This window comes from Procambarus clarkii, chromosome 22 (assembly GCF_040958095.1).
Source record: "Procambarus clarkii isolate CNS0578487 chromosome 22, FALCON_Pclarkii_2.0, whole genome shotgun sequence".
NCBI classification, from domain to species: domain Eukaryota; kingdom Metazoa; phylum Arthropoda; class Malacostraca; order Decapoda; family Cambaridae; genus Procambarus; species Procambarus clarkii.
In genome coordinates this window covers 43804538-43825893 of record NC_091171.1, presented here as the reverse complement: position 1 = coordinate 43825893, position 21356 = coordinate 43804538, and the positions used below count along the sequence as shown (strand labels likewise).

The 21356-nt window shown below is 45.9% G+C and overlaps 1 protein-coding gene across 2 annotated transcripts in view; it reads right to left on the bottom strand.

Moving 5' to 3' along the window:
• LOC123759639 (receptor-type tyrosine-protein phosphatase T) overlaps window positions 1-21356 on the bottom strand; it is a 138171-nt gene that overhangs the window by 98044 nt on the left and 18771 nt on the right. For both annotated transcript variants that reach the window (XM_069328917.1, XM_069328916.1), the window contains exons 6-7: window positions 21191-21255; window positions 11205-11366 (exon numbers count right to left, since the gene is read on the bottom strand). In XM_069328917.1, coding sequence (XP_069185018.1) covers window positions 11205-11366; window positions 21191-21255 — 227 coding nt within the window. The remainder of the gene's footprint in view (window positions 1-11204; window positions 11367-21190; window positions 21256-21356) is intronic.

Here is a 21356-nt window from a genome sequence, read left to right as displayed (position 1 = left end):
TTCTGCAGACTTGTAAGGTGCATTGTATTGTCCCAAGATTTCAGTCATATATAGTAATAGTTGATTGATTGACAGTTGAGAGGTGAGCCGAAAGAGCAGAGCTCAACCCCCCCCCCCCGCAAGCACAACTAGGTGAATACAATTAGGTGAATACAGTCTGGCTAGTTTAAATGACACTTCAGACAGCCTGGGGCAAATGTGCCTTGGAACAAGGAACTGAGAAAACTGGATCGACAAACAGTGTGTTCACTGAGGCAGAACTGGTGGTGGGCAGGTAGCAATGAACTAAATACTATCTCCTTGTAGAAATAATTGTTTGTAACTTTTATGTTTGATTGTTTTTCCGTGAGATTTTTTTTTTTGACAAGTGTGTGCTTCATGGCAAATTCTTTGTTTAACTTTAAGACTTGCCCGAAAAGCTATGCGTGTTAGTGGTTTATAAGAACATAACATATAACAACAAACATATATATATATATATATATATATATATATATATATATATATATATATATATATATATATATATATATATATATATATTGTGACGATAATCTCCTTCAAGAGATTGAGCCTGCTCTTCCCTCCAAAATTACGTCTTCACAATTATATAAAAAGACTATGGAAGAAATGTCCAACAACGACAACAACACCAGCACCAGCAAGGCTTGCCAGGGTGAGCAGAAACGTATGCATCCAGCCACCTGTTCGAACTCCAACCACCAAACTACCCGTTGATCGCTACGGCTCCGCTGATTGGTCGCCGGTCTGGCTGCACCTGCACTCGCCCCCAATACTACCTGATGTCTGGGGTCGCCCCAACATCAGTCCTCAGAATGTTCCGTGCTTTCGTAGCCAGCACTCCTCCCAGCTAGACGTTAGCGTGTACTGAGAGAGGTGGTGGCTTTAAGCCAATATTCCAGCACCTCCCATTTACTTTTGTGTTGCACTTCTTATTTTGCCTTAACGTAACTTTTCATTTTGTCATTTAAGTATTCTTATTATTTTGATTCATTGATTTTATTATAAGAATTTGTTTGTGCATTATTTTCATGTTTTGATTTATTTAACGTAATTAAAATTTCATTGTTAAAGTTTTACTTGTGTTTTGTGTGTCTTCTCCTTACCTTACCACAGACGAAGTTCCAGTTTTTCTATTTTTTTTATAACTATGTGACGAGGCCATACCCCTAGCCTTAAACAGCCGAACACCAACGCGTTACCGTCACAAGTTATATGGGGGCCTGTCCTAGGAGCTTCACTCAGGTACTGGTGCCAAGTGGTAATTTATGGTAAGCGTATTTAACTGTTAACGTAGCTTTACTATTTTTCATTCAATTTCATTTTTTATAAGGTGCGGTGTATTGTGCATTACGAGAGTAACATATAGTGAAGGTGAGACAACTTTGGATTACGTGGTGACTGTAGGCCGCAGTCATACTCTTAATTGGTCATCTCTCCCTCCTTGTTATTACTCGTGTTTACCATCTATGTCCCTTGAATATTTCTCATTCTGACAGATCATCATATTGGTACCCTGGTACTGTGGTCTGCCCCGGGTCAAGAGTACCCAATCTTCTGCAATCTGACTGTAGGAGGACAAAGAGGGCCATAGTTCCTCTAGCTCGAACTTTAGTTGCTGAATTGGGACCTCAGCAGCAGTTCTCGTCACCAGTTGACACCTCGCACCCCTACACGTCAGTCAGAGATGATGATACATACAACGGTAGGGAATTAGCTTATTTTTTCAGAGCACAAAAGTTCGCTAATTCTGTAAGTATCATATTAAATTCAGTAGGAAAAACTTGCTTTATGTCCTATAGAGACTTGGCAAGGTATGCCTACATCCTTGGACTACCAATTTTACTTTTGAAGCATTTAACTGTTTCATTTGTTTTCGAAACTGTTTCATTTGTTAGTAGGATTTTCTTGCCCTTATTCTCTTACATGAGTACCGGGTACAAGATTTCCTGCGCCCTTGATTTCATTTAATCATTTAATATCTTTCACTTAACGTTAATTGTTAAAGATCACACAGGATAGGTGCCAGTTGCCACGTTGTCCTGTTTCTGACATTTCATTATTGAACATTCGTGTACCTTTATTTGCTAATTTCACCATGTTTCGTCTCCAAACTTTCCGTGCAAATCCAGCAGGTGAAATAGGGACTTTAAGTCGTGCCAAGAGGACTGAACTACAAACTCTTGCACATGAGTATCAACTAGAAGTTCCCTACCAAGCCAACAAAAATGACCTACACAACCTGTTGCTGGATTACTATTTAGAGCAAGGTAAGATAGACTCTGAAACTCACGAAACTTACTATATTGCAGATAAAACTGATTTGGCAACGCTGAAACTCAAACTAGAGCTGGCCAAGATTGAACGTGAGCAGCAAAGGGAAGCCCGCGAACAGCAAAGGGAAGCAGCTGACATACGAAGGGAAGAGATCGCCCTCAAGGAACGTGAGTTTGCAATGCTCCGTGAACGTGAACGCTTACAGCTTGAAACCAAACAACGCGAGTTGGAAATACAACGCGAACATGACAAGCAACAAGCGACTCTGGCTCTTGAGTGTCGTCAACGGGAATACACGTTGGAAACTTCACACCTCGCTCAACGCCAGCAAGCTACTGCCAATCTTCCCGTCAGTTTTAATATATCACATGCAAGTAAGTTAATGCCATCCTTTGTAGAAGCAGAAGTTGATGTGTTCTTTACCACCTTTGAAACCCTTGCTAATCAACTCAGTTGGCCTGTCGACCAATGGGCCACACTTCTCAGAGTCCATCTTACAGGTAGAGCTGCAGTCACACTCAGTACTTTGGCGTCTGAGAATGACTACTACACTCTGAAACAAGCAGTGTTGGACGCCTACCTCCTCTCTACTGAAAGTTATAGAAGGAAATTCCGTGACCACCTGAAGGCAAGTACCACTACCTTCCTCGAGTTTGCTAACACGAAACGGAGGTATTTCATGAAATGGCTGGAAGCAGCACATGTCTCTACTTTTGCAGAACTCGTCAACCTGATGCTTGTTGAAGAATTCTTGAGACGTGTGCCACCTCCTGTCCGCCTCTACTTAGCAGATAAAGAAGAAACCGACTACCTGAAGTGTGCTAAGTCGGCTGACACTTACAGCCTCATCCACCGGCTGACACCTGAACCATCCTCCAGTAAGAAGTCGTGGTACAGTTACGAGAAGGTGAGCCCCGATCAAGCTGGTTCACAACTGTACTGCAAGTATTGTAGACTCTATGGACATACCATAGACAAGTGTGGTAAGTCTCAATACAAGGGAACCACTGACCAACAACGACCCAAACCAACTCCTCCTAAGTCCGGTAAGCCTGTGATGAATGTTGGTGTTGATGTTAATGATCTTTCTCTTTTCAGTAACCACCTGTATACTGGAACTGTCTCTGCCAACGGTTCAAATCCGGAGGGACGTTTCAAATTGAAGATCTTGAGGGACACAGCGGCTCTACAATCGATCATCTTGAAGTCGGCTGTGCCCAACATAGTCTACACCGGGGAAACGGTCTTCATCACTGACCTCACTGCTACTACTCCATACCCTCTCGCCAGAGTCCACCTGGATTGTCCCTACGTGAACGGGGAAGTCCAAGTCGCCGTCAGGGAAAAGCCTTTTCCCATGCCTGGAGTGCAACTTCTCCTAGGCAACGACTTGGCAGAAGACCTGCAACCGACCAACCTGATCGTCATGGACAAACCCCAGGTGTGTAACTCTGTGCCAAGTAACCCTGTTCTTGAGTATGTTCCAGCAGAGGTTCAAGAGAGTGATGATGTTTCTCCTCCGGTTCTCGTGACCACCCGTGCACAAGCCGCACGTCCACAGCCAGCTGACTCTACTGCTACCGCTGTCCCTCAAGACCCTCAGAAACTACCCCCGCATCTGACCAAGTTGGAGTTCCGTAAGTTGCAGAGGGAAGATCTTACTTTAACACCATTGTTTTTCCAGGCTGAGACTCAACCCGACAGTATTCCTGGGTTCTTCCTAGAGAACGACTTGCTCTACCGCAGATATAGACCCAGTAAACTGAAGGAGGAGGACGATTGGGCCAACACCGAACAACTTGTGATTCCCACCAGCCTGCGGCCCACTATTCTACACCTGGCCCACGGAGCATTCTCCCACTACGGCTTCAACAAGACTTACCATGGGATTCGCCAAGACTACTACTGGCCAGGTATGGTAAACAACGTCAAACAGTACGTAAAACAGTGTCATACATGTCAGATGGCAGGCAAACCGAACGTCTCCATTCCCAGAGCACCACTGATTCCCATACAGGTGCCTGCGGAACCTTTCCACAGACTCATAATAGACTGTGTTGGTCCTTTACCTCGGACCAGTTCAGGTAACGCCTACATCCTAACCATCCTGTGTCCTACCACCAGATTTCCCATAGCAGTTCCAGTGAAGAACATCACGGCTGCTACGGTTATCAAACATCTACTGAAGATCTTCACTCAATACGGATTTCCCAGGGAGATTCAAAGTGACTGTGGCACCAACTTCACCAGTGATCTCTTCAAAAGGACACTGGAGGAGTTCAACATCAAACAGGTATTGTCCAGCCCCTATCATCCTGCTTCACAGGGTTCTCTTGAACGTAGTCATCAGACCATCAAAGCACTCTTGAAAAAGTTTTGTAGTGAAACCTCAAAGGATTGGGATAAGCAGATTGACCTAATAATGTGTATTTTCAGAAGTCTCCCCAATGAGTCCCTAGGAGTATCTCCTTATGAGATGCTCTACGGCCGTAAGTGCCGTACTCCCCTTAAGGCTTTCAAAGACTCTCTCAGAGATGCCACCTTCAGTGAGCATCAGAATGTGCCCCAGTTTCTTCAAAACCTTCAGCACATTCTAGAGAGAGTCCACCGCTTTGCCCATGATAATCTATTGAAAGCCCAGGTGAGAATGAAGACTCATTACGACCAGACCAGCAAAGTAAGAAAATTCAAGCCGGGAGACTTCGTCCTTGCTTATTTCCCTATCCCAGGTTCACCTTTACAAAACAGATTTTCAGGACCCTACTGCGTCAAAGAGTGCAGGAATAATAATAATTATGTGATAGAGACTCCAGATAGGCGGCGGAAGACCCAGCTGTGCCACGTCAACCTCCTGAAGCAATATAATGGTACTCCTCCCACTGTCTTGACTAATTATTCCACATTCACAGAACCCTACATCCACAGTGAGACCTTCCCAGCTTCTCCTCCCGAAAGCACTGACAAGGAGTCAGCGCTTTCTAATTCCGAAATCCTTAATGATCTTCCCAAATACTTTCAGGATAATCATAGTGCACCTCTCGTCAAGATCTTCAGAGAACATCAAGAGTTGTTCAGAGATGATCCCCAAGAGTGTAATGTTACCCAGCACGACATCCAACTGCTCCCCGACACCCGGCCGATTCGTCAACCCTTCTACCGAATCAGCCCGAGCAAGAAGGAAGTCATGCGTGCTGAGGTGCAATACCTCTTGGATCATGGACTGGCTACACCTTGTGAGTCCCCCTGGGCCTCACCTTGTATCTTGGTGCCCAAACCCCAAGGTAAGGTGCGGTTGTGCACTGACTATCGAAAACTGAACTCTGTCACTGTCAAGGATGCTTACCCCTTGCCAAGGATAGATGACATCCTTGATGCCATTGGTAGTGCCCAGTACTTGTCCCAAGTGGACTTGCTTAAGGGGTACTATCAAGTGTGTCTAACGGAGCGCGCTAAAGAGATATCTGCCTTCATCACTCCTTTTGGACTTTTCAGATATGAACGCCTTCCTTTCGGACTATGTAATGCCCCGGCCACCTTTCAAAGAGCTGTCAACCGTGTCATCCAGGGCTTGGATAACACATACGCCTACCTGGACGATATCGTCGTAGCCTCCAACTCCTGGAGTGAACATCTGCTCCAGCTGCGACGTCTGTTCTCCAAGCTCCTGACAGCCGGCCTCACCATCAACCTGGACAAGTCCACTTTCGCGAAAGGTAAAGTGCGTTATCTGGGTCATGTTATTGGGAGTGGCAGCATAGCTCCGTTAGACTCACACACTCAAGCCATCCTACAGTATCCACAGCCTACCACCAGGAAGCAGCTCCTGCGCTTCCTTGGTCTTGCCTCTTACTACCGTAGGTTTGTGAGGAATTTCAGTACAGTCGCCACACCTCTAATTCTATTAACCAGTCCCAAGCAACGGTATAATTGGACCATGCAGCAAACCGTTGCTTTTGAACAACTCAAATTCCTCCTCTGTTCTAACCCCATTCTCGCCTCTCCAGATATCACCAAGCCTTTCGTCCTTCATGTCGACGCCAGTGGTACCGGCGTTGGTGGTGTCCTGATGCAACAACGAGGCGAGGAGGTTCTACCTGTCAGCTACTACAGCTACAAACTGAAACCACACCAGAGGAACTACAGCACTATTGAAAAGGAGCTACTATCCATCGTCCTGAACCTCCAACACTTCGCTCCGTACCTACAAGGCGCCAGGTCTACCACCATCTTCTCAGACCACAACCCTCTCCGCTTCCTACATCAAGCCCAATTCACCAACCAGCGTCTTCTACGATGGGCTCTGTATTTACAAGACTTCAACCTGGAGATCCGCTATATCAAGGGTTCTGACAACACCATAGCCGATGCCCTCTCCAGAGTTTATGAAGTAGAAGCGACTCCATCCAATACTCCACCACATAACGACGTACTTCTTCCAGAACCGCAGGCTTCGGGGGAGAGTTGTGACGATAATCTCCTTCAAGAGATTGAGCCTGCTCTTCCCTCCAAAATTACGTCTTCACAATTATATAAAAAGACTATGGAAGAAATGTCCAACAACGACAACAACACCAGCACCAGCAAGGCTTGCCAGGGTGAGCAGAAACGTATGCATCCAGCCACCTGTTCGAACTCCAACCACCAAACTACCCGTTGATCGCTACGGCTCCGCTGATTGGTCGCCGGTCTGGCTGCACCTGCACTCGCCCCCAATACTACCTGATGTCTGGGGTCGCCCCAACATCAGTCCTCAGAATGTTCCGTGCTTTCGTAGCCAGCACTCCTCCCAGCTAGACGTTAGCGTGTACTGAGAGAGGTGGTGGCTTTAAGCCAATATTCCAGCACCTCCCATTTACTTTTGTGTTGCACTTCTTATTTTGCCTTAACGTAACTTTTCATTTTGTCATTTAAGTATTCTTATTATTTTGATTCATTGATTTTATTATAAGAATTTGTTTGTGCATTATTTTCATGTTTTGATTTATTTAACGTAATTAAAATTTCATTGTTAAAGTTTTACTTGTGTTTTGTGTGTCTTCTCCTTACCTTACCACAGACGAAGTTCCAGTTTTTCTATTTTTTTTATAACTATGTGACGAGGCCATACCCCTAGCCTTAAACAGCCGAACACCAACGCGTTACCGTCACAATATATATATATATTTTGGTAGCAGTCTTTCCTGTAGACACATATTATTAAATATGACCGAAAAAGTAAGATTAATAATTCTAACACGAATTTTCTCGATCTTTCGTACATTTCTTTTCACTGTTGGTGGTAATTCCAAAATCAATTCTCCAAAATTCATTTTTATTTCTAGTCTGACGCGACACTTGAGCGCGTTTCATAAAACTTATTACATTTTCAAAGACTTTAGTTTACACATACACAACTGAATAGAACTTACACATCTCCCATTTGTTTATATCTACATTTGAGTGAGGTGGCATTAATAGGGTATTAATTTCATCAACATAAGACAGAACACGAAACAATGGGTATTGAATGGAAGTGATTGTAGAAAGCCTATTGGTCCATATTTCTTGATGCTTCTATATTGGAGCGGAGTCTTGAGGTGGGTAGAATATAGTTGTGCATTAATTGGCTGTTGATTGCTGGTGTTGACTTTTTAATGTGTAGTGCCTCGCAAACGTCAAGCCGCCTGCTATCGCTGTATCTATCGATGATTTCTGTGTTGTTTACTAGGATTTCTCTGGCGATGGTTTGGTTGTGGGAAGAGATTATATGTTCCTTAATGAAGCCCTGTTGCTTATGCATCGTTAAACGCCTAGAAAGAGATGTTGTTGTCTTGCCTATATACTGGGTTTTTTGGAGCTTACAGTCCCCAAGAGGGCATTTGAAGGCATAGACGACGTTGGTCTCTTTTAAAGCGTTCTGCTTTGTGTCTGGAGAGTTTCTCATGAGAAGGCTGGCCGTTTTTCTGGTTTTATAGTAAATCGTCAGTTGTATCCTCTGATTTTTGTCTGTAGGGATAACGTTTCTATTAACAATATCTTTCAGGACCCTTTTCTCCGTTTTATGAGCTGTGGAAAAGAAGTTCCTGTAAAATAGTCTAATAGGGGGTATAGGTGTTGTGTTAGTTGTCTCTTCAGAGGTTGCATGGCGTTTCACTTTCCTTCTTATGATGTCTTCGACGAAACCATTGGAGAAGCCGTTGTTGACTAGGACCTGCCTTACCCTACAGAGTTCTTCGTCGACTTGCTTCCATTCTGAGCTGTGGCTGAGAGCACGGTCGACATATGCGTTAACAACACTCCTCTTGTATCTGTCTGGGCAGTCGCTGTTGGCATTTAGGCACATTCCTATGTTCGTTTCCTTAGTGTAGACTGCAGTGTGGAAACCTCCGCTCTTTTCCATGACTGTTACATCTAGAAAGGGCAGCTTCCCATCCTTTTCCATCTCGTAAGTGAAACGCAGCACGGAACTCTGCTCAAACGCCTCCTTCAGCTCCTGCAGATGTCTGACATCAGGTACCTGTGTAAAAATGTCGTCAACATACCTGCAGTATATGGCCGGTTTCAAGTTCATGTCGACTAAGACTTCTTGCTCGATGGTACCCATGTAGAAGTTTGCAAACAGGACACCTAGGGGAGAACCCATGGCGACCCCATCTACTTGCTTATACATGTGCCCATCCGGGCTCAAGAAGGGTGCCTCTTTAGTACAAGCTTGGAGTAGTTTCCTTAGAATATTTTCTGGTATGTCAAGAGGAGTACAGGCTGGGTCACGATACACTCTGTCGGCTATCATCCCGATTGTCTCGTCCACAGGTACGTTGTCCACAGGTATTCCCCAATAATCTGGGGAATATAAACCTGGATATGCGTATGGAAATGTCAAGACACACAAGCCTGGAAACCCACTTCGGCCAATCATTAGCCAGATACCCACACCCACGTACAGACTGGCGAAGCGACTCAACGGCCTGCTGATTCCTTATGTCCCTTGCGCCTTCAGCCTGAAGTCTCCAAAGGAATTTGTTGACTTACTACGGGGCACACGGGCCACAGGGATAAGAGCCTCGTTGGACGTAGAATCACTGTTCACCAACGTACCTGTGGACGACACAATCGGGATGATAGCCGACAGAGTGTATCGTGACCCAGCCTGTACTCCTCTTGACATACCAGAAAATATTCTAAGGAAACTACTCCAAGCTTGTACTAAAGAGGCACCCTTCTTGAGCCCGGATGGGCACATGTATAAGCAAGTAGATGGGGTCGCCATGGGTTCTCCCCTAGGTGTCCTGTTTGCAAACTTCTACATGGGTACCATCGAGCAAGAAGTCTTAGTCGACATGAACTTGAAACCGGCCATATACTGCAGGTATGTTGACGACATTTTTACACAGGTACCTGATGTCAGACATCTGCAGGAGCTGAAGGAGGCGTTTGAGCAGAGTTCCGTGCTGCGTTTCACTTACGAGATGGAAAAGGATGGGAAGCTGCCCTTTCTAGATGTAACAGTCATGGAAAAGAGCGGAGGTTTCCACACCGCAGTCTACACTAAGGAAACAAACATAGGAATGTGCCTAAATGCCAACAGCGACTGCCCAGACAGGTACAAGAGGAGTGTTGCTAATGCATATGTCGACCGTGCTCTCAGCCACAGCTCAGAATGGAAGCAAGTCGACGAAGAACTCTGTAGGGTAAGGCAGGTCCTAGTCAACAACAGCTTCTCCAATGGTTTCGTCGAAGACATCATAAGAAGGAAAGTGAAACGCCATGCAACCTCTGAAGAGACAACTAACACAACACCTATACCCCCTATTAGACTATTTTACAGGAACTTCTTTTCCACAGCTCATAAAACGGAGGAAAGGGTCCTGAAAGATATTGTTAATAGAAACGTTATCCCTACAGACAAAAATCAGAGGATACAACTGACGATTTACTATAAAACCAGAAAAACGGCCAGCCTACTCATGAGAAACTCTCCAGACACAAAGCAGAACGCTTTAAAAGAGACCAACGTCGTCTATGCCTTCAAATGCCCTCTTGGGGACTGTAAGCTCCAAAAAACCCAGTATATAGGCAAGACAACAACATCTCTTTCTAGGCGTTTAACGATGCATAAGCAACAGGGCTCCATTAAGGAACATATAATCTCTTCCCACAACCAAACCATCGCCAGAGAAATCCTAGTAAACAACACAGAAATCATCGATAGATACAGCGATAGCAGGCGGCTTGACGTTTGCGAGGCACTACACATTAAAAAGTCAACACCAGCAATCAACAGCCAATTAATGCACAACTATATTCTACCCACCTCAAGACTCCGCTCCAATATAGAAGCATCAAGAAATATGGACCAATAGGCTTTCTACAATCACTTCCATTCAATACCCATTGTTTCGTGTTCTGTCTTGTGTTGATGAAATTAATACCCTATTAATGCCACCTCACCCCATCCACCTCACTCAAATGTAGATATAAACAAATGGGAGATGTGTAAGTTCTATTCAGTTGTGTATGTGTAAACTAAAGTCTTTGAAAATGTAATAAGTTTTATGAAACGCGCTCAAGTGTCGCGTCAGACTAGAAATAAAAATGAATTTTGGAGAATTGATTTTTGAATTACCACCAACAGTGAAAAGAAATGTACGAAAGATCGAGAAAATTCGTGTTAGAATTATTAATCTTACTTTTTCGGTCATATTTAATAATATATATATATATATATATATATATATATATATATATATATATATATATATATATATATATATATATATATATATATATATATTACTTTCATGACCCACTGTACCTTCATGTACACAAATACATAAATAAATGTACATGATTGCACATTTTGATCCAAACTGGAATGATACAAAATTACAAAAAACTTGTTAATAAAACCTAGAAATCTTCGTTACCTTCGAGTATGGGGTCACTACTCTTGTATGCCCAGGAGACCAAGCTTTTCTTTGTGAGCTTGGTGGTCATATCCTGGCTGAGGCAACTTAAGCTGAGCTGTCGTCCAGATTTCTGGCTATCCGAGTAGGAGTTGTGCACCATCACCACATCTCCACGCAAATCTGTAAATAAAAAGTATAACCATCTTCCCACCAAGCTGAATGTTGTAACAATGCATCAATATGTCACGTGACTAACTCTGGTGAAATCACTATATTTGAAGGACACAACCTACGATGGTACAAGGAACGTGTTACATAACTGATTTAATAGTAATAAAATGCCCTGTACTATATAATGATTTGTAGGACACTGCAGGCAAGGGTTGGTATCTGGCACTGGGTTTATGTTACCAAGGTGAAGCAAGGCAAGGGTTAAGTTACCAAGGTGAAGCAAGGCAAAGGTTTATGTTACCAAGGTGAAGCAAGGCAAAGGTTTATGTTACCAAGGTGAAGCAAGGCAAGGGGTTTATGTTACCAAGGTGAAGCAAGGCAAGGGGTTTATGTTACCAAGCTGAAGCAAGGCAAGGGTTTATGTTACCAAGCTGAAGCAAGGCAAGGGTTTATGTTACCAAGCTGAAGCAAGGCAAGGGTTTATGTTACCAAGCTGAAGCAAGGCAAGGGGTTTATGTTACCAAGCTGAAGCAAGGCAAGGGGTTTATGTTACCAAGGTGAAGCAAGGCAAAGGTTTATGTTACCAAGGTGAAGCAAGGCAAGGGGTTTATGTTACCAAGTTGAAGCAAGGCAAGGGTTATGTTACCAAGGTGAAGCAAGGCAAAGGTTTATGTTACCAAGGTGAAGCAAGGCAAGGGGTTTATGTTACCAAGGTGAAGCAAGGCAAGGAGTTTATGTTACCAAGCTGAAGCAAGGCAAGGGTTTATGTTACCAAGCTGAAGCAAGGCAAGGGTTTATGTTACCAAGCTGAAGCAAGGCAAGGGTTTATGTTACCAAGCTGAAGCAAGGCAAGGGGTTTATGTTACCAAGGTGAAGCAAGGCAAGGGGTTTATGTTACCAAGTTGAAGCAAGGCAAAGGTTTATGTTACCAAGCTGAAGCAAGGCAAGGGTTTATGTTACCAAGCTGAAGCAAGGCAAAGGTTTATGTTACCAAGGTGAAGCAAGGCAAGGGGTTTATGTTACCAAGCTGAAGCAAGGCAAGGGTTTATGTTACCAAGCTGAAGCAAGGCAAGGGGTTTATGTTACCAAGCTGAAGCAAGGCAAGGGTTTATAATAATTGCACTACCCATAACTCTGCGGTTCAACAAATCTCTAGTGTCATACGTTTCCTGACATCCTTAAAAAAACAGGATTAACGCCAGTTCATAAAGGAAGCTAGACAGCTGACAAATAATTACTGACCAATATCAGATCTACCTTTACTTTCAAAAACATTTGAAAAAAATATTTACAAACAGCTCAATTCCTACTTTGTAAAACTCAACATAAAGTCGATGCCAGTTTGGTTTCCGTTCCCAAAAGAGTACCAATGATGCCATTATTAGTCTGCTTTATATAATCTATACATCCCTAGACAAAAATGAGTTCCAAATTGGCCTCTTCATTGACCTGAGCAATGCCTTTGATAATGTAAACCATAACTACCTCTTACTTAAATTTCACCATTATGGTATCCGAGACTCTGCTCTGACCTATATTCTTTCCTATCTCCGTGACAGATACAAATCTGTAGCCATCAATAACATAACCTTCCCCACTCTACCATTAACAGTACGAGTGCCACAGGGCAGCATCTTAGAACCTCTAATATTTCTTATATACATCAATGATTTGCCAAATGTTTCTAACGATCTTAAACCTATACCATTTACTAACGATACTATCTTCATCTATTCTGACCCAACCCCCACACACACTAAATAATATTGTCAACAATGAATTAAAAAAGTCCACTCATGGATGGCAACCAACAAACTCATACTACACATAGATAAGTCTTACTACATTTTATTTGGTAGTAAATCATCAAATCAAACTCCACTTCAGATAGACAATGTTAACATTAGCAATAAAAATGATGGAAAGTTCCTTGGCCTATTCATAGACAAGAGACTGAACTTCAGCACCCACATACAACACAGCCAAAAAAGTCACAAAAACGGTCGGTATTCTCTCTAAAATCAGATATTATGTTTCCCACTCTGCTCTCCTCTCATTATACTATGCACTAATCTATCCCTATCTTTCATACAGTATCTGTGCATAGTGTTCAACCACTGCAAATTACCTCAAGCCCATCATCACTCAGCAAAAATCTGCTATCAGAACTATAACAAACACTGTCTTCAGACAACACACCGCCCATTTATTTTGCTGAATTTCAAATTTCGAATTTTCTTTCCAATTTCAGAATTGTTTTTAAATACATGAATGGTGAAATACGGAATAAATTGTTCATGACCTTAATGAAACCAAAACTGGAATATGCAGCGGTTGTATGGTGCCCATATCTTATAAAGCACATCAACAAACTGGAAAAGGTGCAAAGATATGCAACTAAATGACTCCAAGAACTGAAGGACAAAGGCTACGAGGAGAGGCTCGAGGCATTAAATATGCCAAAACTAGAAGATAGAAGAAGTAAGTAAGTAAGTAATTATCAAAAGAAGGCACCAAACCGGGAAGGCTATGTAGCACCATCAAATACGCAAAATAATCAGAGGGCGCTAAATATCACCAAGGATGCCAATACGAGAACAAAAACGCATAAGGCGAACGATATCAAAAGTATCCGAGTCACCAAGAATTCTATCGAGGGACAGGTGACCGCGAGGGGCGGTCGGAAAGCAAGACACACGCTCGTCCTGGAAGTCAGGACATTCAAGAAGGACATGCACGACCGTAAGAGGGACAATGCAACTAGAACAATAAGGGGCAGGGCGGCGCTCCATCAAGTGACCATGGGTTAAGCGAGTATGGCCAATACGCAACCTCGCCAGAGCCGTTTCCCACCTCCGGTTACGGTGGAAGGAGGACGGCCACGAGGAAACACAACATTTAAGAGTACGTAGCTTGTTACCAGTAACAGACAACCAAGAAGCCTGCCAACAGGTAAGGACTGAGGAATGGATAATCGGGTAAAAGTCGGAATACGGAATGCCTTTACGAGAGATGGGACAAGAGCGGACAGCTTCCTTGGCGGCAGCATCCGTACGCTCATTTAAAGACACACCAATATGGCTGGGAACCCAACAAAACTCAACCGACTTAAATTTACTGTGAACGAGAAACAGCCAATGCTGGATCTCGACAACTACTGGATGAACCGGATTAAAGGACCCGAGAGCCATGAGGGCACTACGAGAGTCAACAACAACTACAAAGGAAGACTGACAACGAGAAAGCAGGAGACGAAGAGCATAGAGAATAGCATAAAGTTCCGCTGTAAAGATGCTAGTCTCCGGAGGCAAGCGACACATATAAGTGCGATCAGGAAAAACAACAGAGTAGCCAACACCATCCGCAGACTTAGACCCATCGGTGAAGACAGAAACGGAGCGGGAGTGAGAAGAAAAGTGCTCGAGGAAAAGGCGTTTTAGAACCGTAGGAGGGGTAAAAGCTTTAGTGATACGGGTCAAGGATGTACAAAACCGCGGAAGAGGGACCCTCCACGGGGGCAAAGAAGGAACAACACGAGGAGAAACATCAGAAATGCGAACGGAAAGAGAATCCTGTAGGCGAGATAACCGGACAGAAAGAGGGAGGTGGTGAAGAGGAACAGGAACCGCAGGAGGGGTAAAAGTTAAAGCACGACAGAGGCGAGAGGAAGGATGTTGCAAGGACCGCGCAAGATAGCGAAGACTGTAGCGATCACGGCGGTCCCGGAGAGACAGGAAGCCAGTGTCAACATACAAGCTAAGGATGGGAGTCGAACGAAAGGCACCAGAACTGAGGCGCAACCCAGTATGGTGCAAAGCATCAAGACGGCGAAGAGTAGAAGGAGAAGCAGACGAGTAAGCAGGGCAACCATAATCGAGCTTAGACAGGACGAGAGAGAAATGTAAAGCAAGGAGAGTGCGCCTATCTGCCCCCCAAGAAGTATGGGACAAGACCCGAAGGAGGGTAAGGGCCTTAGAGGACTCAACACGGAGGTAAGAGATATGGGGAGACCAAGACAAACGAGTGTCAAGGAATAACCCCAAAAGCTTCGCGGAATCTTTGCATTCAAGGGGATGACCATAAAGTGACAAAGAGGGACGAAGAACAACCCGTTTCCGCGTAAAAGTCATGGCACAAGTCTTAGAAGTAGAGAACTTGAAGCCATGATCTGTGGCCCAAGACGACACGGCATCAATTGCAAGTTGAAGCCGGCGTTGAAGGAGAGGCGAATCATCACCCTGACAACAAAGGGTAAGATCATCGACATAGAGAGCGGAGAAGACACCAGAAGGAAGAGAGGAAAGAAGACCATTGAGGGCAACCAGAAAAAGAGAAGTGCTCAGAACACTACCCTGGGGCACACCTTCGTATTGCTGAAAAGAGGGAGAGAGAGCGGTACCAAGGCGCACCCGAAAGGAACGACGAGAGAGGAAGCTGCGGAGAAAGAGAGGGAGATGACCACGAAGGCCAAAAGAATGAAGTTGAGATAGGATATGATAACGCCAAGTGGTGTCGTAAGCCTTTTCCAGGTCAAAAAGGACGGCAACAACGGAGGTCTTCGCAGCAAAAGCAGTACGAATATAGACCTCCAAGTTCACCAGGACATCTGTCGTGCTGCGGCACTTGCGGAAACCAAATTGAGAAGGGGAGAGGAGGTGATGGTGTTCCAGGAACCACATCAGACGAACGTTAACCATACGTTCAAAAAAGTTTGCAGTCACAACTTGTGAGAGCAATAGGGCGAAAGTCCTTAGGGGAAGTACCCAGAGACCCCGGTTTGCGAACAGGGAGGACAACGGCATCGAGCCAGTCCTCAGGGACAGACGACGACTCCCAGATCCGATTATACAGACTCAGTAAATACTGAGACGTGCTCGGAGGGAGATGGCGAAGCATCTCATAATGAATACCATCGGAGCCCGCCGCCGTAGAACCGCAGAGGGCCAGGGCAGAACAAAGTTCAGAGAGAGAGAAGGGATCATTATAGGGAAGCTGAAGATGAGTGCAGAAATCTAAAGGACGAGACTCAAGGACAGGTTTACGAAGAAGGAAAAATTGGGGAAGATGAAGACCAGAGCTAACAGAAGAAAAGTGGGAACCCAGTTCGGAAGCGACCTGCAACGGGTCCGCCACAAGAGTATCATGGAGGTGAAGGACCGGTGAAACATCGGGAACGAACTTACCCACTATCTTGCGGATACGCTTCCAGATCTGGGCTAGAGGGGTTTCGGACGTAATTGTTGAGACATAAGATGCCCAACATTCACGTTTAGCCGTACGGATGGCCCTACGGGCCACCGCACTCGCTTTCCGAAAGAAAAGAAAAGAATCGGTCGTCTGCCTACGGCGGTGCCTCTTCCAGGCTGCACGCTTACAGCGGACAGCCCGAGCACAGTCCGCATTCCACCAGGGAACGCACTTCCGCGGACCTCGAGAGGAAGAGCGAGGAATAGAGCGGAGGGCAGCGTTGAAGACAGTGTCATGAAAAAGGAGGAGAGCGCGAGAGAGAGGCAGAAGGGAGAGGTCAGAGAGAGCAGCACTGAGGGTAAATAGGGTCCAGTCTGCCTTAGCAAACTGCCACCTAGGGAAAGAGAGGGAAGGGCGAAAAGAGAAAAAGGAAACAAGGATGGGGAAATGATCACTTCCATGAAGGTCATCAAGAACCTGCCACGTGAAATCTAAGTAAAGAGAAGAAGAGCAGAGAGAAAGATCAAGACAAGAAAGGGTGCGAGTCCGAGAGTCCAAATGAGTGGGCTCACCAGAATTCAGAAGAGACAGGGAAGAAGAGAGGAGAAACGGCTCAAGGAGGCGACCCCGGGTATTCGTCAGAACGTCACCCCAAAGGGAATGACGACAATTGAAGTCACCCAGCAGGAGCACAGGCTCCGGCAAGGAGTCCAGGAGGTGTTTCAAATCAGGAAGAGAGAGCGGGACACTCGGGGGGAGATAAATGGAACAAACTGTGTACCATTTCCCCACAAAGATACGAGCAGCAGAACAATGGAGAGGCAAAGGAAAAAGTAAAGGAACAAAGGGAACATCAGCACGAATCAAGAGAGCAGAAGAATTAGAAGCCCCAGCAATGGCTGGGGGGGGGGGGAGAGAAAGGAATAGCCACGAAAACGACCAGGACGAGCACCAAGCATTGGCTCCTGGAGACAGACACAAAGGGGCGAAAACCACGAAATCAGAAGTTGGAGTTCGAGGAAATTGGCGTAATAACCTCGAACGTTCCATTGAAGAATGGACAACGACGAGAAGAGAAAGGACAAAACCAGAGAACAAGGAAGAAACCAAGGCGAAAGAGCAACAGAGCACGTTAAAGAATATCAGGATCGGGATCAGGGTCAGCAAAGTCAGGGTTGGGGGGCATGGGTAAACTGAGCAAAGACGGAGGGAAGGAAACGGGAGAACAGATCAGAGGTGGGCGGGCGGGGTCCGGAGGAGGAGGAGCAGGAGGAGGAGGAAGAGGAGGAGACAACGGAGAGGAGCAGTCAAGGACAGCAGCAGGAAGAGGGGGAGTAGAAAGAGGGGAGCGCACCCCAGCAAGAGCAGCAACCGAAAGGGAAGCAGGGGCCAAAGAAACCTCCATAGCAGGAACAGGGGGCGCAATCACTGAAACGGGAGGGGAAGGAGCAACAGAACCAGACGGAGGAGCTGAGGAAGAAAGCGAAGCCTTCTTACCCGCCGGGGAAGAGGAAGGAGAGGAGCCAGGCTTACGCTTCTGACTTAAAGAGACCGGTGTCCCAGCAACTACGTACCGGGCAACGGATTCCAGAGTCTCAACAGGAGAAGTCGAACGAGAGCACACACGACGGCCGCTAGGAGAGCGATGGACATCCGCCCGCACCGAAAGGCGGCGGGGAGAGCCGATAGACGGAGGAAGAGGATGGGAAGGAGGATCGGAGGGGGACGAGGAAGAAGACACAGAAGACACGACAGACCGGGTAGAAGGAAGGGGAACCCCGGACAGAGGACCAGGAGGGGGACCCCTCGGGAGAGAACCCAAAGGAACAGAGGAGGGGGCAGTGGGCGCATCAGGGTCCAAGGCCCGGAAACGGTTGTGAGTCTGAGGAAGGCGGGAAGGACGAGGAGAGGAAGAGCGCAACACGCGAGCATAAGAGATATTAGCATAAGGCGGGAGCCGGCGAACCTGGCGTCTCGCCTCAGGAAAAGATAAACGCTCCCGGTGCTTCAGGTTGAGGACGGCTGCCTCAAGCTTGTAATGGACGCACGCACGGGAGAAGGTAGGATGGGCCTCACCGCAGTTGAGGCAACGAGCCTGGGGAGAAGTGCACTCCGACTTAGAGTGACCTTCGCCACCACACAAAGGACAGAGAGAGACAGTCCCGGAGCAGCGGAGGGCACCATGCCCAAACCTCCAGCACTTGTTACAGAGCCGAGGAGAAGGAATGTACTCCTGGACAGAGCACCTGGCACCAGCAAGAATGACAGAGGGTGGAAGGGTCCTACCATCAAAGGTAATCTTCACAACCCGGAGGGGTTGACGGCGACTACCACGAGGGGGACGAGTAAACGTGTCCACCTGGAGAATAGAATGGCCCTGGGCAGCGAGGATATGTCGAATATCGTCGTGGCAGTCGCGCAGGTCCCGAACACCGGGCGCAACATGGGGCGGGAGCAAAATAGTGCCAACACTGGCATTCAACTGAGCGTTCTTCGAGACCCGAACAGGGGTCTCGCCAAGGCAGGATAAGGCAGCCAAGCGGGAAGCAGCATCCTGAGAAGGAGCAGCAACGACACGTGTACCGAGACGAGTGGGGTTGAAAGTAATGGAGGCATCCACGGAATCAACGAGATGTCGATGGAGGGAGAAATCGTCAGGAGGCGCAGAATCAAGAGGGAGGAGATCAAAATATTTGGCCCTAGAAGCGGGACCAAACAAGGCTTGATAGGAAGCAGAACTGGAAGGAATCGAGCGAGGGCGGCCGTGACGAGGACGGCGGTGAGAACCCCCAGAGAGAGAGGGGTTAAAAGGCGCAGTAGTTACAACTAGAGAAGGAGCCGCGCCAGGGGACGAGGTAGTCACCACTGGGGGCTTGGGGCTCGACCCAACCACAGAGGAGGGAGGGGAGCCAGGGGAAGGAGTCAGAGAGGCCAAAGGAGGAGCAAGGTCGGGGCCCAATGCAGCGGAGGCTACAGAGCCCGGTCTTCCAATACGGACCGACTCGGGGGCTTGATCGCCCACCCCACGAGCCTGAGAAGGTACACCAGAAGCAGCCGAAACAGGGGTTATCATCATGACGAAAAGAAGAATTCATTCACGAATGTGCCCCCACACCCACCATGGAGCCACAATTAGAGGCAGGACACCCAACAAGAAGCTATCGCCGATCTTGCCGGGGCCTCCTAGGGGTGCGTCGTGAGTATACGCCCCACAAACGCCACCTTAAGAAACCGACAGTCCGTCGAGATCGGGTTCAGTGACGAAAGGGGAATTGACAATAAAAGGTTCCCCTCGCTCTCGACGTCGGGTACTACAGTTCTACGGGTGCAAGAGTATGCCTCCTCAAGCACCCGGGCGTCAAAATAGAAGAAGTCCAAGGGAAGAACCAGAACGAGCAAAAGGTCGGCAGGAAACGGCAAGCAGATAGGAGAAGAGGGGGGAGAAAAACGAAACAGAAGGAAAAGGAAAAGATGCCCAGCAGAATTGGAGAGGACGGCAGCAGGAGCACAAGGCTAGAAAAGGACAGAGGACTGTCCCAAGGAGCATCACACTCCGGCAGCCGTCCACTAAGCCCCCACATGGCGACAACGAGCTGAGCGGGGAGGGGAAAGATAGAAGAAAAAGAGGCAACACGATCATTATGTACAAATTAGTCACGAGAATCGATAAAATTAATATGGAAGAATTCCTGAGACCTGGAACTTCAAGAATGAGGTCATAGATTTAAACTTACTAAACAGTGCTGCCAAAGAAATACAAGAAAATTCACTTTCGCAAACAGAGTGGTAGACGGTCCCTCTCTTCATTAATACAGAATACTAAGAGTACAAAAAGGCAAGAGCACATGGTATTGGAGTACAAAAGGCAAGAGCACATAGTACTGGAGTACAAAAAGGCAAGAGCACATGGTACTGGAGTACAAAAAATGAAGAGGACATGGTATTTGAAAACAAAAGACAAGAGCACATGGTATTGAAGTACAAAAAGGCAAGAACACATGGTACTATACTACAAAAAGTGAAGAGGACATAGATAGTATTGGAGTACAAAAAGGCAGGGTACATGGTACTACATACAACAATTACATATTACACTACTATGATGTATTAGAAGGAATTTCCATTGTGCTATAATGGAGTAGAGAAAGAATACATGGTACTATGGTAAAGCAATTGAATGGTATTAGAAATGGTACTGTAGTACATACTGTATGTGAAGTGAACAGTGGTAAAAGAGTAGACAAATGGTTGATATGTTACTATAGTGAAGAAGGCGAAGGGTGAATTTTATTAGAGCACGGCAAGAGTAGAATACTGGAGTTAAAAGCAAGGTACATGGTACTAGAGATAACCAAGTTGGAAAGGGTAGATACTGTACAAGTGAGTATTTGGTATAAAAAGATTACAGTGATGCACAGACCTTTAGTGCTAAATAGTGTGTAAATGGGAGCTAGTGAAAAATGGGAAAGAAAGTTGGTAATATTATGAAGCAAAGGGCAGACTCTATACATATGATACTAGATGGAACACACGGGCACAAGTTACAAAATGAATGGACAGTGGGAGTAGTCAAGCAACTGAAGCAACAAAAATAACACAGGAAGGCCAGATATTATAATAATGCAACAAGCCTGACAAGGTCTTACCCTCTTGAGTAACAGCAGGACTGGTCTTTATTATTTTGTATACTGCTGAGGAGGAGTTTACGTTCCTGTAAGAAGACAAGTTTGATGGTTGGTCAAGAACAGCAAATAATAAAATAACAAATTCTATCATGAACTGTTCCCTACTAACCATAACCCATTCACTTTA